This window comes from Trichosurus vulpecula, chromosome 6 (genome assembly GCF_011100635.1).
Source record: "Trichosurus vulpecula isolate mTriVul1 chromosome 6, mTriVul1.pri, whole genome shotgun sequence".
Lineage (NCBI taxonomy): Eukaryota > Metazoa > Chordata > Mammalia > Diprotodontia > Phalangeridae > Trichosurus > Trichosurus vulpecula.
In genome coordinates, this window is record NC_050578.1 from 154,061,400 (window position 1) to 154,086,319 (window position 24,920).

At 37.7% G+C, this 24,920-nt stretch overlaps 1 protein-coding gene across 1 annotated transcript in view; it reads right to left on the minus strand.

The window, feature by feature from the left end:
* Positions 1–24,071, minus strand: part of THEGL (theg spermatid protein like) — a 57,130-nt gene extending 33,059 nt beyond the window's left edge. The window contains exons 1-3 of the mRNA XM_036765044.1: positions 24,034–24,071; positions 19,773–19,826; positions 1,304–1,432 (exon numbers count right to left, since the gene is read on the minus strand). Of these exons, the coding sequence (XP_036620939.1) occupies positions 1,304–1,432; positions 19,773–19,826; positions 24,034–24,071 (221 nt within the window). The remainder of the gene's footprint in view (positions 1–1,303; positions 1,433–19,772; positions 19,827–24,033) is intronic.
* Positions 24,072–24,920: the final 849 nt, after the last annotated feature.

The following is a 24,920-nucleotide window of genomic DNA, read 5'->3' on the forward strand; positions in this document are numbered from 1 at the left end:
TCTCTGGGTCCAGCGGCAAGGTATAGATTAAGACAACTGGAGATAGCCCCAGATGCAGTGGGAGATCTTAGCCTTTTTAAGCTAAGGTCTCTCTCAGGTTTCTGTTTGTCTGCAGCAATGCCCATTCAGTGATTAAGGCTAAGTAATCTAATTGAAGCAGCAAGGCACCCTGAGGGAGAGACAGGAAACAGAATGTGCCAGGCAAGTTAAACCATCACCTCCCACCACCTTGATTGCCGTCAGACCACAATCTCCAAATCCTTAGGAACAGTCAAGTTTCCATCCCATTGCATCCTGGAAAGCAATGCCTATGTAGATACAACTTGGCTACTGCTCCTTCAGGTATTAGAGTCACATTTACTGAAGACTCAGAAGAGAAAGTTCTAGTCACTGAAGCTTTGTCCAAGTTTTCCCTTGTCAAACTGTTCAACATCAGAAACTGTTCTGATTTTATCAGTGGAAATGATGTTTAAAGAAGAGGCATTACCATCTGCTTCACCACAACACCCTAAGGACCAAGGGCTTTCCCATCTGACCTGTGGCTGAAACTTCCATGTGTGTTGTCTCTCTCATTAGAATGTGAGCTCCTTCAGAACGGGGACTACCTGACTTTTCTATTTGTATTCCCATCTATTTGTATCCCCCACTTAGCACAGTGCTTTGGTCATAGTAAATGTGTAATAAATATATTTTTATTCCATCAGTTGGAGGAAGGGGAGGTACGTTAATGGGCATGATAGAAATCTTAAAAGAACATCAATAAAACATTTCAAATACACAGAAAAAAATACAAAAGGGGACGCAAGTAAAACAATTTTCTTACTACCTTCTTAAACTTAATAGATGTATTTCTTTTAAAAAAAAAACTTGTACAAAAGAGAATTTTGGAGTTTTTTTAAATACAATCATTTCCATGTTCTTTGTTATCTTAGTATGTGCCTGTTGATGAGTGTCAAATATACACAAAAAAGAGATTTATGTATGTTGCATACCTAATTATGGCTCCCAAAACATAACAATTGCCCAAGTGAAAAACTGAAATAACTGACAGTATGTCTTATCCCCTTTTTTGTTTACCCAAAAAATATTCACAAGCATTTCCTGTACCATGTAAAAGGCAATGTATCAGGCCTGGTTGTAAAGAGGTTGGATTATAAACACTGCCGACAAGGCGCCACCCTTCTTCTTAGGCCATTAAGACTAGTGACACTGTCCACAGGTGGGTTTTAGAGAAAGATTTATCCATTCATGCACCCTGTGGTCTTGTAATGAAACAAACAAACAAACAGTACATAAGCCAAACCTGTTGGGTATATGTAGTTTGGAGATCTTCTTGGGGTCTGCAAGTCGCTCCAATCTTTTAGTTAGCTTTGCATTCAAAGCATTCAAAGATAAAGGCTTAATAGTATCTTGATTTCCCCAAACCAATTTTCTATTAAAAGGAGAAAGACAAAAGGATACATTATCCACTATGAAGTAAATGCCCTTACCTTAAAAATTATACCTGAACATCTCCATGTTTACTGATTTTTCTCTTTCTTCAAAAAGTCTACATATAAGCATTCTATGAGTACAGTTGTTGAGAAAGATATCATTCGTAAAGATGAGTTAAGTATGTATTTAATCCACATTCTTAAAATGGGATATGCCAAAAATAGTTACTTAGAATAACTATGTTTTTGTCATCATATCCTTTTTAAAAGGATAATTTACAACTCAGGCTCAAACCAAGAATACAGACAGACTATTTATGTCAACAACAATTACTGAGTTTTAATAAATGTGAAGAACCCTGAACCATGTTGAACATGGTTGGATTAGATGATCTTCAAGGCCACTTCCAACTCGAGGTAAGAGTTACATCATAGAATTCAACAATGATAGAAACTAGAGGTGACCAGAGAGAGAACTAACGAACTCTCAATGCAAACTGAAGTATAATTTTCTCACTTCATTTTTCTTGGTTTTTTTAAAAAATATGGCTAATATGGAAATATGTTCTGCATGATTTCACATGTGTAATTGATATATTGCTTGCCTTCTCGGTGGGTGGTGGGAGGGAGAGAGAGAATTTGCAACTCAAAATTTAAAAAAGAAAAGGATAATAAAAATAAATGATCATTTAAAAAATTAGAATAAAAAAAGAAACTAGAAGTGAATGTAAAATAGTAAGGAAAAAAACACAGTCTCTGCCTTTAGAAGGTATATAATCTAACTCAGAATTCATAACATACATTCATGAAGAAAACCCAAAAAGCAACAGTCAAATGACTGCAAATGAATAATGAAAGAGGTAGTAACTTGATGAAGGAACAACTGGTTTGGGCTTAATCAAGCAAAACTACCTGGGACAAGTAAGTTTCAAGGCAGGTTTTAAAGGAGTGAGGAACTGACAAGAAAAGGAATGAGGCATAAGATAAATCTTATATTAGACAAAGGCAGGAGGGCAGCCTTTATTTTTTTTTTCATTGGGATAGAAAGTCATATAGGAATGTAGCTAAATGTCATAAGGGATCATATGATCCCAGATTTAGAGCTGGAAGGGACTTCTGAGGCCTCCTAGATAAGGAAACAGAAGCCCAAATAGAGATCAAATAACTTGCCTAAAGTCGTACAGGTAGTAACAGGCAGAATATGAACCCAGGACCTCTTATCTGAAGACTGTGTGCTTTCCACTGTCCCATTCTGCCTCTGGGTGTGGTAAGCTGGGAAGATCTTGAAGGTCTGTCAGAAGTGCATGAATTTGGTAACATAGCAATGCTTCATTTATATGGCATTATCAGGATCAGGAAGTGAGGTAATGAAAAAAAATTAGTTAAAGAGTTACAAAAATGTATATGTTCTTTGACCCAGCAACACCACTGTTAGGTCTGTTTCCCAAGGCGATCAGGAAAAAAGAAAAAGAACCTATATGTTCCAAAATATTTATAGCAGCTCTCTTTGTGGGGGCAAAGAACTGGGCATTGAGGGGATGCCCATCAACTGGGGAATGGCTGAACAAGTTGTGGTCTATGGTTGTGATGGAATACCACTGTGCCATAAGAAATGATGAGCAGATAAATCACTATTGATTAGAGAAATTCAAATCAAAACAACTCTGAGGCATCATAACACACTTATTAGGTTGGCTAACATGACAAAACAAGAAAATGGTAAATGTTGGGGAAGATATGGGAAAATTGGAACACTAAATGCATTGTTGGTAGAGTTGTGAACTAATCTACCCATTCTGGAGAGCAAATTGAAACTATGCCCAAAGGACTATAAAACTGTGCATACCCTTTTGACCCAGCAATAACACGTCTATGTCTGCATCCCAAAGAGATCATAAAAATGGGAAAAAGACTTATGTGTACAAAAATATTTATAGCAGCTCTTTTTGTGGTGGCCACGAATTAGACATTGAGGGAGTTCCCATCAATTGAGGAATGGCTGAACAAGTTGTGGTATATGAATGTAATGGAATACTATTGTTCCATAAAAAATAATTAAGCAGGCATACTCAGAAAAACATGGAAAGACTTACATGAACTGATGCTGAGGGAAGTGAGCAGAACCAGGAGAACACTGTACATAGTAACAGCCACATTGTGCAATGACTAACTTTGATAGACTTATCTGTTCTCAGCAATGCAAGGATCTAAGACAACTCCAAAATATTCACAGTGGAAAATGCCATCCACATGCAGAAAAAGAACTATGGAGTCTGAATGCAGATCAAAGCATACTATTTGCTTTCTTTTTTTGTTTGTTTCTTCTTTCTTGTGGTTCTTCCTATTGGTTAAAATTCTTCTTTACAACATGACTAATGCAAAAATATGTTTAATATGAATGATATTCTGTCTTGGGAATGATATACTGTCTTGGGAAGAGATGAGGAGAGGGAAGGGGGAGAAAATTTAGAACTCAAAATCTTAGGGAAGTGACTGTTGAAAACTAAAAATTAATTAATTAATTTTTAAAAAGAAATTATGAGCAGGTTGATTTTAGAAAACCATGGAAAAACCTGCATGAAATAATGAAGAGTAAAATGAGCAGAACCAAGAGAATATTGCATAAAGGCATAGCAATACTGTTTGAAGAATAACTGTGAACAACTAAGCTATTCTGAGTATTATATTCAAATCAACTACAAATAGCCTATGAATGAAGATGCTATCTACCTCCAGAGAAAGAATTGATAAATAGAAGTATGCATAATATATTTTACATATATGTGTATGTATATATATATATATACATATACATAATGTGTGTATTTAATGGTGTCTTTCTCTAGTACAGGATGGGGAAGGAAAGAAGGAGACAGTTTGAAACTTAAAATGTAACAAAAAATAAATTAAATTAAATTTTAAAAAGATGGTTGGTGAAGATAATAATGCCAATTAGTAACAGGGTAGATTGGGGAAGTGAGAAGGCAGAGAGGCCAATTATGGGGCTACTATGGTAGTTCTAATATAAGGTGAGGAGTGCCTGGACTATAGTGATGTTTACTAAAATAGGAGGGAAAGGCCAGATCCAAGAGATACTGATAAGGGGTTCACAGGATTTCGTATCTAAGGACCCAAAATAATCATCCAGAACTTACAAGCCAAGAGATCTGAAAATAAGATAACACCATTGATATCACAAAATCTCAGATTCAGAGAGCTAGACAAAACTTTAGAGACTGATCAATAGCTGGCTAGTTAAGTAGCTAAAGGCCACATTTCATATATTTTTCAGGAATTACCAACACATTTAAATGAAAGTATCTTATAAGCAAGTGGAGATATTGACCTACAGATAAAATGGAAGAAATCAGGCCTGAGACTGCGCATTTGGAAGTCAAATGAATACAAATTGAAATAATCAAACTCTATCTATTGAACACCCACTAAGAACAAGACATTATCCTAGGTGATGTAAGAGATACAACAATCAAATGAGGTCACATATTTAAAGCACTTTGCATCTATAAAAGCACTATATAAGAGATTATGATGAATAAAGAATGCTTTGTTTAATGTTGATAGGAATTCAGGGGAAAGATAACTCTCATTTATTTCAGTAAAGAAGTCTTCAAAAAGGTGACAGGATTTGAGTTATGTATTGAAGGATGAGGTAGGATTTGGATAAGCTGCTGGAAAGGGGGTGCAGTGTTTGTGGCTGGACATCTAGGTAAGCCAAGCCTTCCTGACCTTCCAGGGCACAAAATTTTCATTCCTCTTTTCTCTCACCATTCCTTCTCTATTTTCTTATATGGCTACTCATTCTATTCCCAGCCCTTAAACTTTGGCATCTACCAAGGTTCTGTCCTTTAACTATTCCCCTTCTTTCTTTAGACTCTCCCACTTGAGGTCATTCACTATCATGGCTTCAATTATCAACCTGACATGGATGTCTTCCAAATCTGTATCTCTATTCCAATGTCTCCCTCAGGCTTCCAATACCATATTTCCAAATGCCTGCTGGATATTTACAATTAAGTGTTCCACCAGCACCTCAGACTCTACAATCAGACTCATCTTTCCCCCAAACACACCCCCTCTACCTACCTTTACTAATTCTACTGATACCACTCAAACACATGAGTTAATAACCTCAGCATTATCTTTGACTCTTCCCACTCTCCTACCACATAATCTTGTCAGTCTCTAAGTCCTATCAAGTCTATCAATGTAAGCAAAGAATTCATGACACAAGAGATAGAGAGCATTACAAAATGCAAAATGGATAATTTTGATTATGTTAAATTGAAAAATTTTGTATAAAAAAAAAGCCAATGCAAAAAAGATTAGGAGGGAAGCAGAAAATTGGGAGAAAATCTTTACAACCAGTGTCTCTGATAAAGGACTCATCTCTAAAATATACAGGGAACTGAGCCAAATATATAGGAATACAAGTCATTCCCCAACTGAGAAATGGTCAAAGGATATGAATAGGCAGTTTTCAGAAGAAAAAATTAAAGATATCAGTGAAACAGCTCTAGATATCTATAGGCATATGAAAAAATGCTCTAAATCACTACTGATTAGAGAAATGCAAATTAAAACAACAAATCTCTCCTGTCAGATTGGCTAAAATGGCAAAACAGGAAAATAATAAATGCTAGAGAGGATGTGGGAAAATTGGAACACTGTTACATTGCTGGTGGAGTTGTGAACTGATCCAGTCATTCTGGAGAGCAATTTGAATTATACCCAAAGGGCTATAAAAATGTTCATACCTTTTGACCCAGCAATACCACTTCTAGGGTTGTATCCCAAAGAGATCACACAAGTGGGAAAAGGACCCATATGTACAAAAATATTTATAGCAGCTCTTTTTTGTAGTAGCAAAGAATTGGAAATCAAGGGGATACTCATCAGTTGGGGAATGACTGAACAAGTTGTGGTATATGAATTTAACGGAATACTATTGTGCTGTAAGAAATGGGGAAGATACAGACTTCATAATAACCTGTAAAGACCTACATGATACGATGTTGAGTGAGAGTAGAAGAACCAGGAGAGCATCATACACAACCACAGATATATGGATTCTGAGATGACTAACCTTGATAGACTTAGCTTTTCTCAGCAATACAAGGTTCAAAGACAACTCCAAAGGACTTATGTTGGAGAATGCTATCTACGTCCAGAGAAAGAACTATGGAGACTGAATGCAGATTGAGGCAAACTGTTTGCTCTCCTTTTTTTCCTCTCTTTTGGTTTGAGTTTTTTTTTTTTGGCTTTGTTTCCTCTTTCTAATGATTCATTCCATTGGTAATAAGTCTTCTTTACAACTTGACTATTGTGTAAATAAGTTCAATGTGAAGTTATGTGTAGAAGATATATCAGATTCCATGCCATCTTGGGGAGGGAGGGAGGGAGGGAGGGGGGAAAGAAAATCTGAAACTCAGGATCATGCGGAACTGAGTGTTGTAAACTAAAAATAAAAAATCTTAATTAAAATAAAATCTATCCATGTATATCTCTTCCACCCATCCTCACCTTCCTCTCCTCCTTCCCACTGAACCTTAGTTTTTTCACCTAGACTATCATATTAGTCTATTATCCATCTTTCTGCCCCTCTCCTATCAATCCTTCACACTACTACCCAAATAACTTTCCTAATGTGCCACTCTGATCATATCACTCCTTCTCTAAACCTTCAGTGGCTCCCTAGCACTTACCTAATAAAGTATACACTCCTGATGCTAACTGTCAAGTCCCTATATAATTTGGCTTCAACCAATGTTTATAGCCTTATTTCAAACTACTCCTCATCATATATTATATCTTCCTATCATATTGGATAACTCTCCATCCTCTGTTCTTGTCTTGACTTCTTTCGCAATGCACATGCTTATGTCATCCCCTATGCTTAGAATGCTCTCCCCCATCTCCATTTCTATATGTTGAAATCTTTCCTCTCTTTCCATCAAGGCCAGCTCTGTAGTTTTCCCTGTCTTGCCTTCCAAACTCCCCAGCTGAAAGTGTTTTCTCCCTCAGATTTCTCAAAGCATTTCTTCTTGAACCTCTTCTCTGAATTCTTCTCACTTCCTACCCTTTTATCATAGTTATTTGTGTGTACATCTTCCCCTCTTTCCAACCCCCTTTTAATTGTAATCTACTTGAGAACAGGGTCTGTGCTGCATACATGACTGTATCCCAAGTATCTAACATAGTGCCATGAATCTAGTAGGCACTTAATAAACATTTTTAACTGAATTAAATGGAATAGAATAAGCAAAGGCATGAATCCACACAAGTACTAATGTGTTTAAGAAATAGTAAAAACATCAGTTTGAACAAAACTAAGGATTTATATGAGGAAGTAATGAGAGATAAAACTGAAAAGGTAAGTTAGGTCAGATTCTGGAAGGCTGTGAATGCCAGGCAAAAATTAGAATCTTCTCCTATAGGCAGGAGGGAGCTACCAAAAAAAATTTAGGAGAGCAGTGACATGGTAAAAATAATCTGATGGTAATGTATAAGATAGAATAGAGACAGACAGACAGCAACAGAGACATAGAGATAGGTAATGTATAAGATGCATGAGCGAGAGAGAGAGAGAGAGAGAGAGAGAGAGAGACAAAGACAGACATATAGACAGAGAGACCAATAAGAAAGAGTGCCAAGGGCTAAGTTTTAAGTGAAAAGAGCCTGAAATAGGGTGGTAGGAGGCAGTGGAGAGAACTACAAAATACCTGGACTGATCTTTTGGAAATACCTATGGTTCACAGGCTGAGCTAAGATTAGAGACAATAAGACAGAGATAGAAAGACAGAGAAAGGAAAAAGATAGAAGAGCATAGTTTAGTGGAAGTCAAGGACAAAAGCATTTCAGATATTGTCAAATTCATCTGAGAAGTCCATTAGGATGAAAAATTAATACATAAAACTGTATTTAGCCACAGCAAGTGCTATTGGCCAAGTGGTAACACTAATAGTAAAATGGCACAGATGACCTATTTTTTTACCAGTTATTTAAAAAATAAAAGTCACTACATAGATAGCCTTTAAACAGGTACCATAATGAGATTATTTGAAAATCCTTTCTATTGAAAAAACCAAACCAAACACTGAGCTGACTGACTACCTGTTAGAGAAATGTGGCCATAAAATTTAGACAGAAGACATATCTGGGAAGTAGCCAATGTAGAAAGAGAAGTTAATGTTGCCAGAAAAGAGAAAAACAAGTGTACGATAAGTGTAGGAGCAAAATCTTCATGAAATATGAATGATAAGCAGACCTCCAGTAGTATAATCCTTAGATAATTACCTCATTTTCCATTTCTCTTTCCTAGTCTAGAAACTGCCCATATTTAGCAGTTAGCAATGTTAAAGAAATGAAAATTAATTTCATACTCTGTTTCATTAGGACTTGATTCTTACAGATGAAGATCCTACTGTATAGTTTCCTACAGAGAATATTGAGAGAATGCAATAAAATACACTTAATTATCCATAAAATTATAGGTTAATGGACCTGGGAGGAATTTTGAGATTTATGTGACTAGCCTCCTTTGACAGTTGAATATTCTCTAAACCATCCTAAACAGAAAGTTTTCTAATCTTTTCTTTCTTAAAAGATCTTCAAAGAGGGAGAAAAAGATCTTTATTTTCTTTCTTAAAAGACCTTCAAGGACACTTAACAACCTATTTCACTTAACTTACCAACAATTTTTTTTATTACTGTATTGGTCAAGGTCTTCCTCATTTATACCCCAAATCACTTACAATTTCATTGAAGCTTCTCTCTTGTTTATTCAGTACTTTATAGAAATGGAAAACAACCAATCAACATTTTTCTTATAAAATTTTTTCACATACTTGAAGATAAAAAGGAAATCACTCCTTTGCTTCTCTCCTCTACAGGAGCCAACTCCCATTCCTTTAACCTTTTCTCTTTTCCCTCCTTGTAAAATTTGTTGCTCTTCTCTGGACCCCTTTTTATTATCTCCACATCATCCTTTAACTTTGTGCTAGCTTCCTTCTGGCACCAAGCATACTGCTGGACCACCTTCCGCTGGTCAGTCACAGTATGATCAGGAATTATAAATTAACTTTAATCATGCTAGGCAGATCATAATTAGGAAGGCAAACTTTCTGTGAAAAGGAATAACAGTTAATTTCAAAACCAAACGCCAATAATTTTTGACAAACTTTTATTTTGGAATACCCACTTGTTACCTTTGTCTTAAGCAACCACTTTGGCTGTAGCTAGCCCCCCAGGTCCCACCCTGCATTTTCCTGGATCTGTTAGGCACTAAAAGGATCTGGGCTGGGATAGACTTTGGGTGTGTAACACAGAGTTGTCTGAGGTTGTTCTTCTTCCTTTTGTGAGTAGGACACTTAAAATGGGATGACCATACTTTATGCAAGAGACACCAAAGAGATCTAAGGCCAACAACAGAAGATTGCATAGAGCAGCAGGTGCCCTTTGGCATCCACTTTTACCGACTGAGATTCCTGGAAATGGCTGTGACACCTAGGAAGAACACTACCTGTTCAAGTAATCTTGTACCATTCCAACTCCTCTAATGCCCTCTCTGTGATCCCTAATCTATCACTTTTTTTCAAACTTTCCCTTTCTACTGGATTTTATCCTACTGCCTACAAACATATTCATGTCTCCCCCACCCTGAAAAAAAAACCCTCACTTGATCTTTCCATTGTTGGCAACTATCATCCTGTGACTTCAGCTCTAGCTACAGCTAAACCCTCAAAAAGGCCTTCAATGACAGATGCCTCCACTTTCTCACTCTGTTCTTAACCCCTTACAATCTGGTCTTATCATTTCACTGAAACTGTTCTTTCCAAAGTTACCAGTGATCTCTTAGTTGCTAAATCCAATGGCCTTTTCATTCTTCTCAACCTCTCTGAAGCCTTTGACACTTGATCAATCTCTCCTCCTTGATACTCACTTCTCTTTAATTTTCTGGTATATTACTCTCTCCTGGTTTTCCTCATACCTATCTTCTCCTTCTCAGTCTCTCTTGCTGGCTCCTCAAACAGAGGAGCCATCTAACACATCTAATACACCATCTAACCACAGGTTTCCCTCAGGATTCTAACCTAGGCTCTCTTCTCTTCTCCCTCTATACTACTTCACTTGGTGATCTCATCAGATCCCATGGATTGAATTATCATCTTTATCATTTTTCTCAGATTTCCCTATCCTGCCCTAACCTCTCTGCTGATTTCCAGTCTCACATCTCTGACTGCCTTTCAGCAATCCCAAACTGGATGTCCAATAGACATCTTAAACTAAATATGTCCAAAAAAGAACTCATTGTTGCTCTCCCTATGCCTCCCCCACCCCATCATCCCTATTACCATAGAGGACAACAGTATTCTTCCCAGTCCCTCAGGTTCACAACCAAGATTTCATCCTCAATTCCTCCCTATCTCTCTCCCCCCCCCATATCCAAGGTGTTGCCAAGGCCTAGCAATTTCACCTGTGCAACATTTCTCCTATATTCCCCCTTCTCTCCTCTGACGCTGCTGCCACTTTATTACACAACCATCACCTAACACCCAAATGATTACAATAGCCTGTTGGTGAGTCTGCAAACCTCAAGTCTCTCCCCACTCCAATCCATCTTCCATTCAGCCACCAAAGTGATTTTCCTAAAGTGAAGGTCTGACCATGAACTCCCCTACTCAATACACTCCAATGGCTGCTTATCACCTCTAGGATAAAATACAAAATGCTCTGTTTGCCATTCAAAGGCCTTTATAACCTCCCTCCCTCTTACCTTTCTAGTTTTGTTAAACCTTACTCCCCTCTATATACTCTTTGATTCAGTCACTGGCCTAGTGGCTTCCATGAACAAGACACTCCATAGCTCTGCTCTGGGCATTTTCTCAGGCTGTCTCTTATGCCTGGAACACTCTCTCTCCTCTGCAGAACCTACTGGGCTTCCCTGGCTTCCTTAAATCTCTATCAAAATCTCTTCTTTTACTGTAAGGCTTCCTCATTCCCTCAATTCTAATGCCTTTCCTCTATTCAATATTTCCTATTTGTCCTGTATATAGCTTGCTTTATTTGTTTGCATGTTGTCTCCCCAATGAGATTGTAATCTCCATGAGAGAAGGGACCTTTTTTGCCTTTTCTGGTATTTTAGCATTAGCACAGTGCCTGGCACATTGTTGGCAGTTAATAAATGTTTATTGATTAATTGACACTAGTCATGTCTCCCAAGGCAGTAGGCTGAGGTTTTTGGTGTCAAAATCACCTAGCCAGTGGCTAGGAGTTGAAAGCAGTTTATTATGGAAGCCAGAAGTAGGACACTTTCACCTGTCTGCTGGGTAGAAGTCATAGATACGGGGGCAGAGCCAAGATGGCTGTTTGAAAACAGGGACTCACTTAAGCTCTCCCCCAAATCCCTCCAAACCCTTGTAAAAATGACTCTAAACAAATTCTAGAGCTACAGAATCCATGAAATAACAGAGGGAAACAAGTCTCCAGCCCAAGACAGCCTGGATGGTCACTGGGAAGGTTCTATCACACCGTGCTGGGAGCTGAGCCAGGACAGACCAGGCCAGGAGTAGACCAGGTGGAGCAGGCCATAGGGCCCTGAATCACTGAATCGTGGCAATTACCAGACTTCTCAACCCACAAACACCAAAGACAATAGAGCAGGTCAGTGGGAAAACTGCTGGATCTGGGTAAGGGAAGTGAAAGGTCCACCCCAGCCCCGGGGCAGTGGAGGTGGCTACAGCAGGCAGCAGCAGCAGCAGCAGCAGGGGTGGCGGCAGCTACTTCCAGAGCTCCATGCCCATGTGGGGAATCAAGCAGGTGATCAGAGTGGGAGTTCAAGGATCTCTTTGCTTGTGCTGAGGCAGCATTCTCTTGCTTTGCCCTGCTTGGATCCAGGTCACAGTCCTGGTTGGAGGTCCTTGGGGGAGGAGGAGTGGTGGTGTGACAGAGCTTGTGGTGGCTGTGTAGAGGGAGTCCTCCTGGTAGTTACACAGCAGAAAGGAGTACTTGCACTCACAGACCAGAGCACAGGCTAGGAGAGGAGTATCACACTACCTCAAAAGAGAAGTAGCTCTGAAAACAGCAGCACAAAACTCTTGAAACTTGGGACAAAGCACTCTCTACTCTGGAAACAGTCATACCCTGACAAAGAGCTTAAAATTCAAGTAATTGGCTGGGAAAATGAGCAGGCAGCATAAAAGGATTCAGATTATAGAATCTTTCTTTGGTGTCAAAGAAGATCAAAACATATAGCCAGAAGAAGTGAACAAAGTCAAAGAGTCCACATCAAAAGCCTCCAAGGAAAATATGAATTGGTCTCAGGCCATGGAAGAGATCAAAAAGGATTTGGAAAAGCAAGTAAGAGAAACAGAGGAAAAATTGGGAAGAGAAATGAGAGTGATGCAAGAAAATCATGAAAAACAAATCAATGACTTGTAAAGGGGACCCCCCAAAAAATACTGAAGAAAATAACACCTTAAAAAATAGACTAACCCAAATAGCAATAGAGCTCCAAAAATCCAATGAGGAAAAGAATGCCTTAAAAGGCAGAATTAGTCAAATGGAAAAGGAGGTCCAAAAGACCACTGAAGAAAATACCACCTTAAAAATTAGAATGGAGCAAGTGGAAGCTAGTGACTTAATGAGAAATCAAGATATAATAAAACAGAACCAAAAGAATGAAAATATGGAAGACAACATCTCATTGGAAAAACCACTGACCTGAAAAATAGATCCAGGAGAGATAATTGAAAAATTATTGGACTACCTGAAAGCCATGATCAAAAAAATCATGATCACCTTTCAAGAAATTATCAAGGAAAACTGCCCTGATATTCTAGAACCAGAGGGTAAAATAGAAATTGAAAAAAATCCACGGATCGTCTCTCGAAAAAGATCTCAAAAAGAAAACTCCTAGGAATATTGTAGCCAAATTCCAGAGTTCCCAGGTCAAGGAGCAAATACTGCAAGCAGCCAGAAAGAAACAATTTGAGTATTGTGGAAACACAGCAGCTTCTACATTAAGGGATCAAAGGGCTTCAAATATGATATTCCAGAGGTTAATGGAGCTAGGATTAAAACCAAGAATCACCTACCCAGAAAAACTGAGTATAATTCTCCCAGGCAAAATATGGATTTTCAATGAAATAGAGGACTTTCAAACATTCTTGATGAAAAAACCAGAGTTGAACAGAAAATCTGACTTTCAAATACAAGAAAAAGAGAGGCATGAAAAAGTAAACAGGAAAGACAAATCAAAAAGGGACTTACTAAAGTTGAACGACTTTGTTTACATTCCTACATGGAAAAATGATATTTGTAATTTATAGACAGAAGGCACAGGGTGAGTTGAATATGAAGGGATGATATTTAAAAAAAAATAAAATTATGGGGTGAGAGAGGAATATATTGGAAGAAGGAAAAAGGGAGAGATAAAATGGGGTAAATTATCTCACATAAAAATGGCAAGAAAAAGCAGTTATAATGGAAGGGAAGAGGGGGCAGGTGAAAGGGAATGAGTGAATCTTGCTCTCATGGGATTTGACTTAAGTACCCTCCAGGAAAGTAGGGGGGAAAGGGCTAAGAAGGGGGATGATAGAAGAAAGGGCAGATTGGGGGAGGAGGTAGTCAAAAGCCAACACTTTTGAAAAGGGACAGGGTCAAGGGAGAAAACTGAATAAAGTGGGACAGGATAGGATGGAGGAAAATATTGTTAGTCTTTTACAATGTGACTATTATGGAAGTGTTTTGCATAACGATACATGTGTGACCTATGTTGAATTGCTTGCCTTCTCAAGGAGGTAGGGTGGGGAAGGAAGAAGGGAGAGAATTTGGAAGTCAAAGTTCTAAAATTAAATGTTCAAAAAAAGTTGTTTTTACATGCAACTGGGAAATAAGACATACAAGCAATGGGGTATAGAAATCTATCTTGCCCTACAAGAAAATAAGGGGAAAGGGGATAAGGTGGGGGGGTGACAGAAGGGAGGGCAGACTGGGGAAAGAGGCAATCAGAATATATGCCATCTTGGTGTGGGGGAGGGTAGAAATGGGGAGAAAATTTGTAAGTCAAAATCTTGTGGAGATCCATGTTGAAAACTAAAAATATTAAATAATAAAAAATAAATAAATAAAAAGAAGTTAGAGCTACATGTGGTAGGATAACTTCTTCCATTGTGATTTTGAGGGGAGGGCTGGGGAGGAACTTGAAAGATAGTATACTACCAACAAACCCAGCAGCAAGAGACAGACAAAGAAGTTCCATTTAAAATAAATACAAAAAAATAAAAATTAAAAAATAGAATAAAATAAATACAGACAACGTAAAATACTTAGGCGTCTACCTGCCAAGACAAACCTAGGGATTATATGAACACAGTTATAAAACACTTTTTCACACAAATAAACATATAGCTAAACAGGTAGAGAAACATTAATTGCTCATGGGTAGGCCAAGCCAATATACTAAAAATTACAATCCTACCTAAGTTAATTTATCTATTCAGGATCATACCAAACTGCCAAAGAATTATTTTATAGAGCTAAAAAAATAGTAATAAAATTCATCTGAAGGAACAAAAGACCAAGAATATCAAGAGAATCAATGAAGAAAATGTGAAGGAAGGTGGCCTAGTAGCACCAGATCTCAAACTGCATTGAAAAGCAGTAATCAAAAACAATCTCTGTCTAGCTAAGGAAGAGAGTGATGAATCAGTGGAATAGATTAGATATACACAATAGTCAATGACCAGAGTAATCTAGTGTTTGATAAATCCAAAGATTTAAGCACTTGTTGAGACAAGAACTCACTATATGACAAAAATTGCTGGTAAACTGGAAAGCAGTTTGGCAGAAACTAGGTATAGACCAACATCTCACACTGCATACCAAGATAAGGTCAAAATGGGCACATGATTTAGACATAAAAGTTGATATCATAAGCAAATTAGGGGAACATGGAAAAATGTACCTGTCAGATCTATGGATAATGGAAAAGTTTATGACCAAACAAGAAATAGAGAAGATTATGGGAAGTCAAGGAGATAATTTTGACTACATGACATTAAAAAGCTTTTGTACAAACAAAACCAATGCAGCCAAAATTAGAAGGAAAACAGGACACTAGGAAAAAAATTTACAGCAAGTTTCTCTAACAAAGGTCTAATTTCTTAAATATATATGGAACTAAGCTAAATTTAGAAAAATTAGAGACATTCCCTAGTTGATAAATGACTAAAGGATATGAACAGGCTGTTTTCAGAAGAAGAAATCAAAGCTATCAACAGTCATGTGAAAAAAAAGTTCTAAATCACTAGTGACTAGAGAGATGAAAGTTAAAACAACTCTGAGATATTACCTCATACCTATCAGATTGTCTAACATTACAAAAAAAAGGAAAATGACAAATGTTGGAGGAGATGTGGAAAAATTGAGACACTAATGGATTGTTGGTGGAGTTGTAAACTGATACAAACATTGTAGAGAACAATTTGGAACTATCCCAAAGGGTTATAAAACTATGTATACTTTTTGATTTACAATGCCACTACTAAGTCTGTATCTCAAAGAGATCAAAGAAAAGAGAAAAGGACGTATTTGTACAAAAATATTTATTGCACCTTTTTTAGCAGTAGCAAAGAATTGAAAAATGAGGGGATGCCCATTAGTTGTAGAATGGCTGACCAAGTTGACTATGATGGAATGCTATTGTGCCCAGGAGAACATTGTACATAGTTATAACAATATTCTCAAGATCATCAACTATGAAAGACTTGGTAATTCTAATCAAGACAGTGATCCTAGACAATTCCAAAGGACCCATGATGAAAAATGCTATCCACTTCTAGAGACAGAACTGATGAACCCTGAATGCAGATTGAAAGCATACCTTTTTTAACTTTATTTTTATTGTTTTATATTGTGTTTTCTTTTACAACAGGACTAAAATGGAAATATGTTTTGCATGACTTCACATATATTATTGATATCAAATTGCTTGCCTTCTCAAGGAGGAAGAAGAGGTGGGAGGAAGTAAGAGAATTTGGAACTTAAAATTTTCTTAAATGATTGTTAAATTTTTTACATGTGATTGGGAAGTGTTTAATGAAATAAATAAAAATAATTCTTAAAAAAGTAAAGCTGGGCTCTGAGAAACCAATGACGATACTGGAGAATAAGGAATAAAACATTCCCTTACACACACACACACACACACACACACACACACACACACACTCACACACATACACGTAGCCTCATAGCAGAGAGCCAGGGGGTCTTCTAGGACAGAATATTAAATGTATTATCAGATTTGATTATTGTTTCATACATTACTGCCTTTATCTTTGTCAGCCTGGGTGGGTGAAGAATTGAAATGATATAAAGGCAAAAAGCATCAATCAACTATATTTTTCAAACCCTCTGTTCCTTCTTCTCCAGATCCTCTGAGTCCCTACTTTGTCCGGTTCAAACGAGCCATCCTAGAAAACCAGCTTACACCTCCATGTACCAGGCTCAGTGGGCATGCTGCAAAAGAGAGATACCTTTGCTCTAAAAGAGAAAGTGCAAACCTGAAAGTCACCCAGCCTCTTTTACTGTTGAGTGTATTCAGACAATTGTCTGAAGGGGTTGAAGTCAATCTTAAGATACCGTCAACAATGAAACCCTTCTTTCTAAACCACAGCCAGATTTCCTAGGCAAATTTATAACAGATAATAAAGTTCCTTCCCCAATTGAGAAATGGTCAAAGGACATGAATAGGCAGTTTTCAAAGGAAGAAATTAAAGATACCTATAGGCATATTAAAAAATGCTGTAAATCACTACTGATTAGAGAAATGCAAATCAAAACAACTCTTAGGTACCACATCTCTCCTGTCAGATTGGCTAACATGACAAAATAGGAAAATTATAAGTGCTAGAGGGGATGTGGGAAAATTGGAATATTAATACATTGTTGGTGGAGTTGTGAACAGATCTAGACATTCTGGAGAGCAATTTGGAACTATGCCCAAAGGGCTATAAAAAAGTGTATACCCTTTGACCCAGCAATACCACTTCTAGGGCTATATCCCAAAGAGATCACACAAGTGGGAAAGGGACCTGTATGTACAAAAATATTTATAGCAGCTCTTTTTGTGTGGTGGCAAAGAATTGGAAATCAAGGGAACGCCCATCGATTGGGGAATAGCTGAACAAGTTGTGGTGTATGAATGTAATAGAATACTATTGTGCTGTGAGAAATGGGGAAGATACAGACTTCATAATAACCTGGAAAGACCTAAATGATGCGATACTGAGTGGGTGGAGCAGAACCAGGAGAACATTGTACGCAACCACAGACATATTGATTCTGTGACGACCAACTTCGATAGACTTGGCTCTCCTCAGCAATACAAGGCTCAAAGACAGCTCCAAAGGACTCACGACAGAAAAAGCTAGCTACATCCAGAGAAAGAACTGTGGAGTCTGAATGTAGATTGAGGCAAACTATTTGCTCTCTTTTGTTTTCTCTTCTTTTTTGGTTTTGTTTCTTTTCTCTCATGATTCACTCCATCGGTCATAATTCTTCTTTGCAACTTGACTATTGTGTAAATAAATGCAAAGGTTTATGTAGAATCTATATCGGACTACATGCCATTTTGGGGGGTAGGGGGGAGGGGAGGGAAGGGAAGAAAATTTGAAACTCAAGAACATGTAGAACTAAGTGTTGTAAACTAAAAATAAAAAATCCAATTATATAAAATATTAAAAAAATAAAGTCCCCATATGATATGTCCTAATCACAACATTCCTTGACTTTTTGGTGCTGACAAAGCTATGGCCATGGGTGGAGGCAGACAGTGTAGGCATGAGACCTATGGTCACGGGGTGATTCCATATAGGTTAATGTCAGTGGGGTGCTACCCAAATGCACATCCCATCAAAAGAAGAAGACTGTCTTAATATAGTGTCCTAATCTTAGAAAAGTAATAAAATATAGAAATTTCCACAAATATAAAAAATTAACATAACTTTTCCTCCTTATATACTGCATATATCATATGAGTCTGTCACTCACTTGCTGTGTCAACATGATTAGATTTTTTTTCACTTCGTAATGACTTGGTTTTCTTTGCTTGTTAGATGGAAATGATTAGTATAAGAATTAATGAGCTCTCTCTGGATATGGTATGTACTACATCTACACATATTTATGCAGTGAGTATGCTCTGGGCTCACTATCCTAGAGGTGAGTACATAACCTCACATATTCAGTTACTTTCTCAATAACCTCTCTCCCATATATGTCAAAAGAGAAAATATTCTAAATATGAGAATAAAAGTAATACTTTTACCACCTCTACAAAGAGAGTTACCTAGAGAGTAGGCAAATCATCTTCAAATGTACAATTTTAAAATCCAGGCTCCTTTTTGTAGTAGCAAAAAATCGTAAACAAAGTAGATGCCCATAAAGTTGGGAAATAACTAAATAAGCTGTGGTACACAGAGTTAAATGAATATTACTGTGCTGCATGAAACTCTGAATATGATAAATACAGAGAAGAATGGGAAGACCTATAAACTGAGACAAAGCGAAGTAAGTAGAACCAGAAAAACAATATATACAACAATCACAACCATGTACATGTAAAGTACAACAACAAAACAAACAAACCTAAGCACTATGAAATGTTAATGACTGAACTTGGCTTCAATTATGAGGGATGAGAATGTATCTCCCTCCCCTCTCTGCAAAAGTGGAAGATAATGGGTATGGAATACGAACATAAAATAATGTTGGACTTCAGTGAGGTGTAAGTTATTTTTGTTAATTTGGTTTTTTTTTCCTCTTTTTTTAATTCTTTGTTGTATAGGATGGCTCTCTGGAAGCAGGAGGAAAAAGGAATATATTAAAAAATGTAGATTATGCAAAGACAAAAGATATCTTTGAAAAATTCCAAGGCTTACTGATAACTTACAAAGGGAAAAGGGCATATCTACTGAGTTAGGATTGTAGAGGCTAAGTAGGGACACAAATGTGGCCATGTCGAAGTACATGTTTCTAACAACACAGAGCCAAGACGCATAGGCAGAGACCAAAATCCAAGGTACAAAATCCAATAGAGGTGGGTGGTGAAAGTCCCAGAGGGTGAATGTATGGGTTGAATATGGGTGAGTTTCATAGACTGAATGAAGGTACCAATTTAAGTTCAGAAAAGTCAAGTAAGAAAGGAGTTGGATGGATAGTGCATTGGTGATACAGAGGTTAAAGGGCCAGTGAGAAAGGATTTGTCTTTTACAATCAGTAGAAACAAATGTCATAAACAAGACTATATAGCCTTACCTATCTGGAGCCCTCCATACTTTTTTAGGTCTAGAAAGATCTCTTGTTGGGCACCTGGAAAATTAAAGGAAAAAAAGCCAATTGATTAATGTACCTATAGATATATGTTTACATATAAATTAATTCTATTTTTTCAAATCATGAAAATCTATTTTTTTCCCTACCAACTCCCCCCTCCAAATAAAAAAGGAAGAAAGAAAAGCAAAAACCTTTGTAACAAATATACATAGGAAAGCAAAACTAATTCTCAGATTGTCCGTGTGCAAAACATATATATGTATATGTATATGTATATGTATATGTATATGTATATGTATATGTATATGTATATGTATATGTATATGTATATGTATATGTATATGTATATGTATATGTATATGTATGTATCTCATTCTGCACCCTGAGTCCTCTCTTGTCAGGAGATGAGTAGCAGTTTTATCTTTGGCCCTCTGGAATAATGTTTGGGCTTTACACTGAAGAGGGTTCTTAAGTCCTTTAAGGTTGTTTGTCTTTACAATATTGTTGTTACTGTATAAACGGTTGTCCTGATTGCTCCCTTCACTATGCATCAGTTCATACACATCTGTCTAGGTTTCTTTGAAACCATTCTTTTCATCATTTCATATAGCATAAGAGTATTCATTTACATTCATACACCATTAATTTGTTCAACCATTCTCTGTTGAAGGGGTCCCTCCTTGGTTTCCAGTTCTTTACCACCACAAAAAGAACTGTAAATAAACTGAGTGGTTTATGGAGACCACTTATAAACACTTAATTGTGTTGGATGAGTCATAGTCCGCTCGTCCTAATAGCAAAAGACTCCAACAAACCCTGACCATTCAGAAATAGTCTTGCTAGTATGGGCCTGAGTTCTACTAATAAAGCATTCTATTGATTTAACAACAAAGCAGGGGTGTTGTCTCCAGAAGGCCCCAGTTAAAATGCAACATTTTAGCCTTTCTTATGAGCATAACAAGGTAGATTTGTTCACAAATTAGATAGACCACATCTTGGATATTAAGGGAATGACTGCAGGACAGTTAAATTTCACCGGAGTGACAGCAGGGCAACGTGGATGACGGCAAAACTCGGAAGTCCGGACAGATTGAGATTCTGAGAGGTCATTTAATTCAAGCTCTTCATTTTACAGATGAGGAACTAAGATCCAGAAGGGTCAAAGGACTTGCCAGAGGTCACACAGGTGACCTATCAGTGGCAGATCCTTTATATGTGAAGCTTTTACTCTCCACTGTCCCACATCATCTCCCTCTTATGTAAGAAGGGTTTCTTCAAAGACTCCCAAGCTTCCTCTGAGCAGCGCCATTCTCTCCTTGTCCCCATATATACCCTCGCTGCCTTTTGGCATCATTTTGCTACTAGGAACCTGCTTCTTTCCTGTTTCCCCACAGTCACCTGGAACCCTCTTCTCAGATAACACAGTTTTAAAGTAGGGACTTTAGAACTGTGACCAGTTAATGGTGTCTTCCTGAGTTCAAATTTGGCCTCAGACACTTACCAACTGTGTGACCCTGGGCAAGTCACTTAACCCTATTTGCCTCAGTTTCCTCATCTGTAAAATGAGCTGGAGAAGGAAATGGCAAACCACTCCTGTATCTTTGCCAAGAAAACTCCAAACGGGGTCACAAAAAGTCAGACACAACTGAAACAACTGAACAGTAACACTTTTGGTCTGAGTAACATTCTAGGGTACTTTCAAGTCATACCTTGTAAATGATCACTTACTCCATTAATGCCTAAGAATAGTCCTACTTCATAACATTAAATTCTAGACAGAAGAAGAAACATAAGGGAATTGAACTAAGGAGATATTACAGAGAGGAGGCATATCAAAAGAGAGGAAGAGAATAAATCTTTTCCAGTTTTACCTTGGATTAACTTGTTCATAATATATGTACTGGAAATGGTCCAATCCTTCAATTGAGGAGTGTGTGTGAGTGTGTGTGCATGTGCGCGTGAGCTTACACATGCAAAAACACATGCACGAATGAGAGGGGGCAGTGGAAGCACATGACTCTCTTAAGAATATTCCTGCATCGCAATGCAGGGAGATGAGGGTAACGATTACTAGGACTTACACAGAGCTTTAAGGTTTGCCAAGTGCTTTATAAATATTATCTCATTTATCTTCACAACAATCTCAAGAGGTAGGTGCTATAATTATCTCCATTTTATAGATGAAGCAAACAGAGGTCAAGTTCTTTGCCCAGCATCACACAGCTGTTTGAGGTTATCAGGATCTGAGGTTGGATTTGAACTCAGGTCTTTGTGACTCTAGGGCCACAGCTCTATTCACTATGCCACCTGGCTGAATATACCTGCATATGATACCACTATGCCAGTCCTGATGTCTCATGCATATTGGGATCATATTGCTCTCTAAAGAGAACAGCTCAGGGAAGATCAGGTAAGAAACTAGTTTATGAAAAAACAAGTTGGCCTACATACCAATTTTTTCTTTTAAGAAATTATTCATTTTACAAGCATTTTTCATCTCTCCCTCTAATATGCCCCCCAAAATTGAACAATAAAAAAGAAAAAGAAAACTCATAATTAATATGCATGGTCCAGCAAAACAAATTCCCACATAAGCTATAAAAAGCCGTATTAATCTTTTCAACGAAGTTTGCTTATGATTTGAAGTTTTTACCATCTAGTCAAAGTTCCCCCCAGGTGATTTTTATTAATGTATCAGAATTTTTTTTTAATTTTGAAGTAAAAAGGGTACCTTTTAAAAATATATGACATAAAATGTAGTTTTATACAGTCTCATAATTTATCACAAAAATGCTTAAACTAAGTTATTTTAATTTGAAGTCATCTCATTAATGTCTGTTTAGCTTTTTTGTGGAGGCTTAATTAATGTCTTTCCTCTCCTCACTCACTGATCATACATTATGTAAGCCCAGCTACATCTTCAGGCTGGGTATAATAAAGATAATCGGCTGGAACATTTGCTTGCTTGCTTTCTCCTAGTAATTGCATTACCTCACAAGGCTTTTTTTTTTTTAATTTATCCATCATGGTAGGGGGGACGACGACAGCCTACTGAAGGGTTTTTTTCTTGTGCGCAGATTACGAAATTACAAATACATGACCCTGAGCTTTCAAAGAAGCTTAGCCTTTTATTATTTATCTAAGCTGGAAAAATTTCTGAAATCCTTGACCTTGCTACGGACTAATGATGCCATGTTATACAGCAGCAGCACTTGGGGCTATTTCCAGGTTCAAAGGGTTGGGGCAATCTAAGTAATTCTCTCATTCAGTCAGAATGTTCTTCCTCATTTACCAGCCCCTCAGTACTTACACTTTTTTTCACAATGTTTTTGGTACACTGAACATGTATAGGCCAGAGCAAGGCTCTTGGGAGGTAGAAAATGGGAAGAGTGAGCTGTTTCTCACAAAATCAGATCTAGACAGAATCACAGTATCACAGTTGAAAGGGATTTTATAAGTCATATCATCCAATCAATAACTGAACAGAAATCCCCACTACAAGATCCCTACAACTAATGGTCATCTATCCTCCACTTGAAAACCCTCAGTGAAGCAGCCTATTCTATTTTAAGACAGTTCTAATTATTAAGAAACAATCAGTTTAGATCATAAAGTAGAGAAAAATGTCTGAGTTTGGAAAGTAAAAAAAAAAAATCATAAAAAGTTTCCACCAGCCTCTGTCACCACCATGGGGCAGCTATGTGGTGCAGTGAATAGCATGCCAGGCCTGGAGTCGGAAAGACCTGAGTTCAACTCCAGACTCAGACATTAACTAACTGCATGACCCTGGGTAACTCACTTAACCCTATTTGCCTCAGTTTCCTCATCTGTAAAATGAGCTGGAGAAGGAAATGGCAATCAATCCAATATCTTTGTCAAGAAAACCCCAAATCGGGTAATGAAGAGTCTGAAATGACTGAACAACAACAACCACCACCACTAAGTAACCAGGTGGTTATTACTCATCTAGCATTAGTCATTAATTTGATTTTACTGTGCACCCAGAATAAGCCACAATTTACATCTTGACAGTAGGTAGGCAGCTATTTGGAAGAGAAATTTACTATAACAAAAAAGTCAGAAAAAAAAAGAAGAGAAGGAAGACAAGAAAGTGTTAACTTCCAACCCTGACCCCTAGTCACCAACCCACAATTTCCAGAGAGGAATAAGGGGAAAAACTTGGTGGCAGTGAGGTGCTCCCCTGGCAGCCCAAAGATGTCTGGCTCCTTGTTTTGCTCAGTACCTGTCATTTGCAAAGACTGTTGCTACCCCTTCAACCATATCCTTAATTGATTAGCACTGTTAAATCCAGAGCATGCAGAATGTTTCTAGAGCCTTAGCTAGAAAGAAGCCACTGTGGGTGCTATTATTACTTCTTCTAGGAGTCTATGGTACAGGAGCCGAATGGAATCAGCAACCCAGAGCGTCTAGTTGGAGTCTGGACTACCCCAAAAGTCAGGCCTCCAGGTATACAGTGAGCAAAGAGGAGCACATACGAAGTCCATGCAGGCCGATGTGTCAGGAAATACTGTCAAGAGAGCCCCACTATGTCCCTAACTTCTTTTCTTCCCCTTTGTCCTTCCTTTTCCCTCCCTTGCTTTCTTTACTTTTTTGCTCCCTACCCCCATCTTCTTAAGGGAAAGGATATTCTGATGGCAGGGAAAAGAATGACAGAATCTTAGAGTTGTCAAGGACCTTAAAAGACAAGTAGGATCATAGGATTTAGAGGTCAAAGGTACCTTTGAAAGTATTTTAAATTATGTAGGTTAGGTAGATCCTAAAACTGAGACCCTTAAGGGTTAAGTGACTTAGCCAAGTTCACACAGTTAGTAAGGATCCTTTCTAGCCCATAACCTAATGCTTTAGTCTTCTTCACAACATCCTTCTAACTAGGTGGTCCCAGCTAAAGACTATCACCATTTGGTTAGGGCTCCACTGAGATGGTAGCATCTAGTTTTCCCAGAAGAAGGTTGGCCATAGAGTGTGGCAGGCTGTGGAAGGATTGCATAAATCCAATCTATTAAACCAAGCAGCCTATGGACCAAATCTGACCTGCCACATTTATTTTAAAATACATTTTATTTAAAAATGTAAAAAACTATCCTTAGCTAGAGGGTCATGTGAAAACAA